The sequence below is a fragment of the Eimeria mitis genome, genomic scaffold (genome assembly GCF_000499745.2).
Source record: "Eimeria mitis Houghton genomic scaffold, Emh_scaff1561, whole genome shotgun sequence".
NCBI classification, from domain to species: Eukaryota; Apicomplexa; class Conoidasida; order Eucoccidiorida; family Eimeriidae; genus Eimeria; species Eimeria mitis.
Window position 1 is genome coordinate 2631 of NW_013569782.1, and position 358 is coordinate 2988.

General features: G+C 54.2%; 1 protein-coding gene across 1 annotated transcript in view; it reads right to left on the reverse strand.

Moving 5' to 3' along the window:
• Nucleotides 1–212: 212 nt before the first annotated feature.
• EMH_0039540 (uncharacterized protein) overlaps nucleotides 213–358 on the reverse strand; it is a gene marked incomplete at both ends in the record, with an annotated part of 4143 nt that continues 3997 nt past the window's right edge. The window contains one exon of the mRNA XM_013495413.1: nucleotides 213–356. Coding sequence (XP_013350867.1) covers nucleotides 213–356 — 144 coding nt within the window. The remainder of the gene's footprint in view (nucleotides 357–358) is intronic.

Consider the following 358-nt stretch of genomic DNA (forward strand, 5'->3'; position numbering starts at 1 on the left):
GGAGAAGGGTTTAAGGGGTGTATTTGTCTTCGCCTCAAAAAGAAAACAAAAAAGACAATCCAAAAGAAACGCAGCATATAGAGATGTAGCTTCTGTATCTGCTGCTGCTGCTGCTGCTGCTGCTGTTGCTGCTGCTGCTGCTGTTGCTGCTGCTGCTGCTGATCCAGCATCCCTCTTCCTCTTGCTGCTCCGGCTGCTGCCTGCAGCAGGCGTCACACCACGCCCTGCTGCTGCTGCTGCTGCTGTTGTTGTTGTTGCTGCTGCTGCTGGTGTTGTTGCTGCTGCTGCTGTTGCTGCTGCTGCTGCTGTTGTTGCTGCTGCATCGATGCTTCTGCTGCGGAGAGCAGCAACGAGAGAA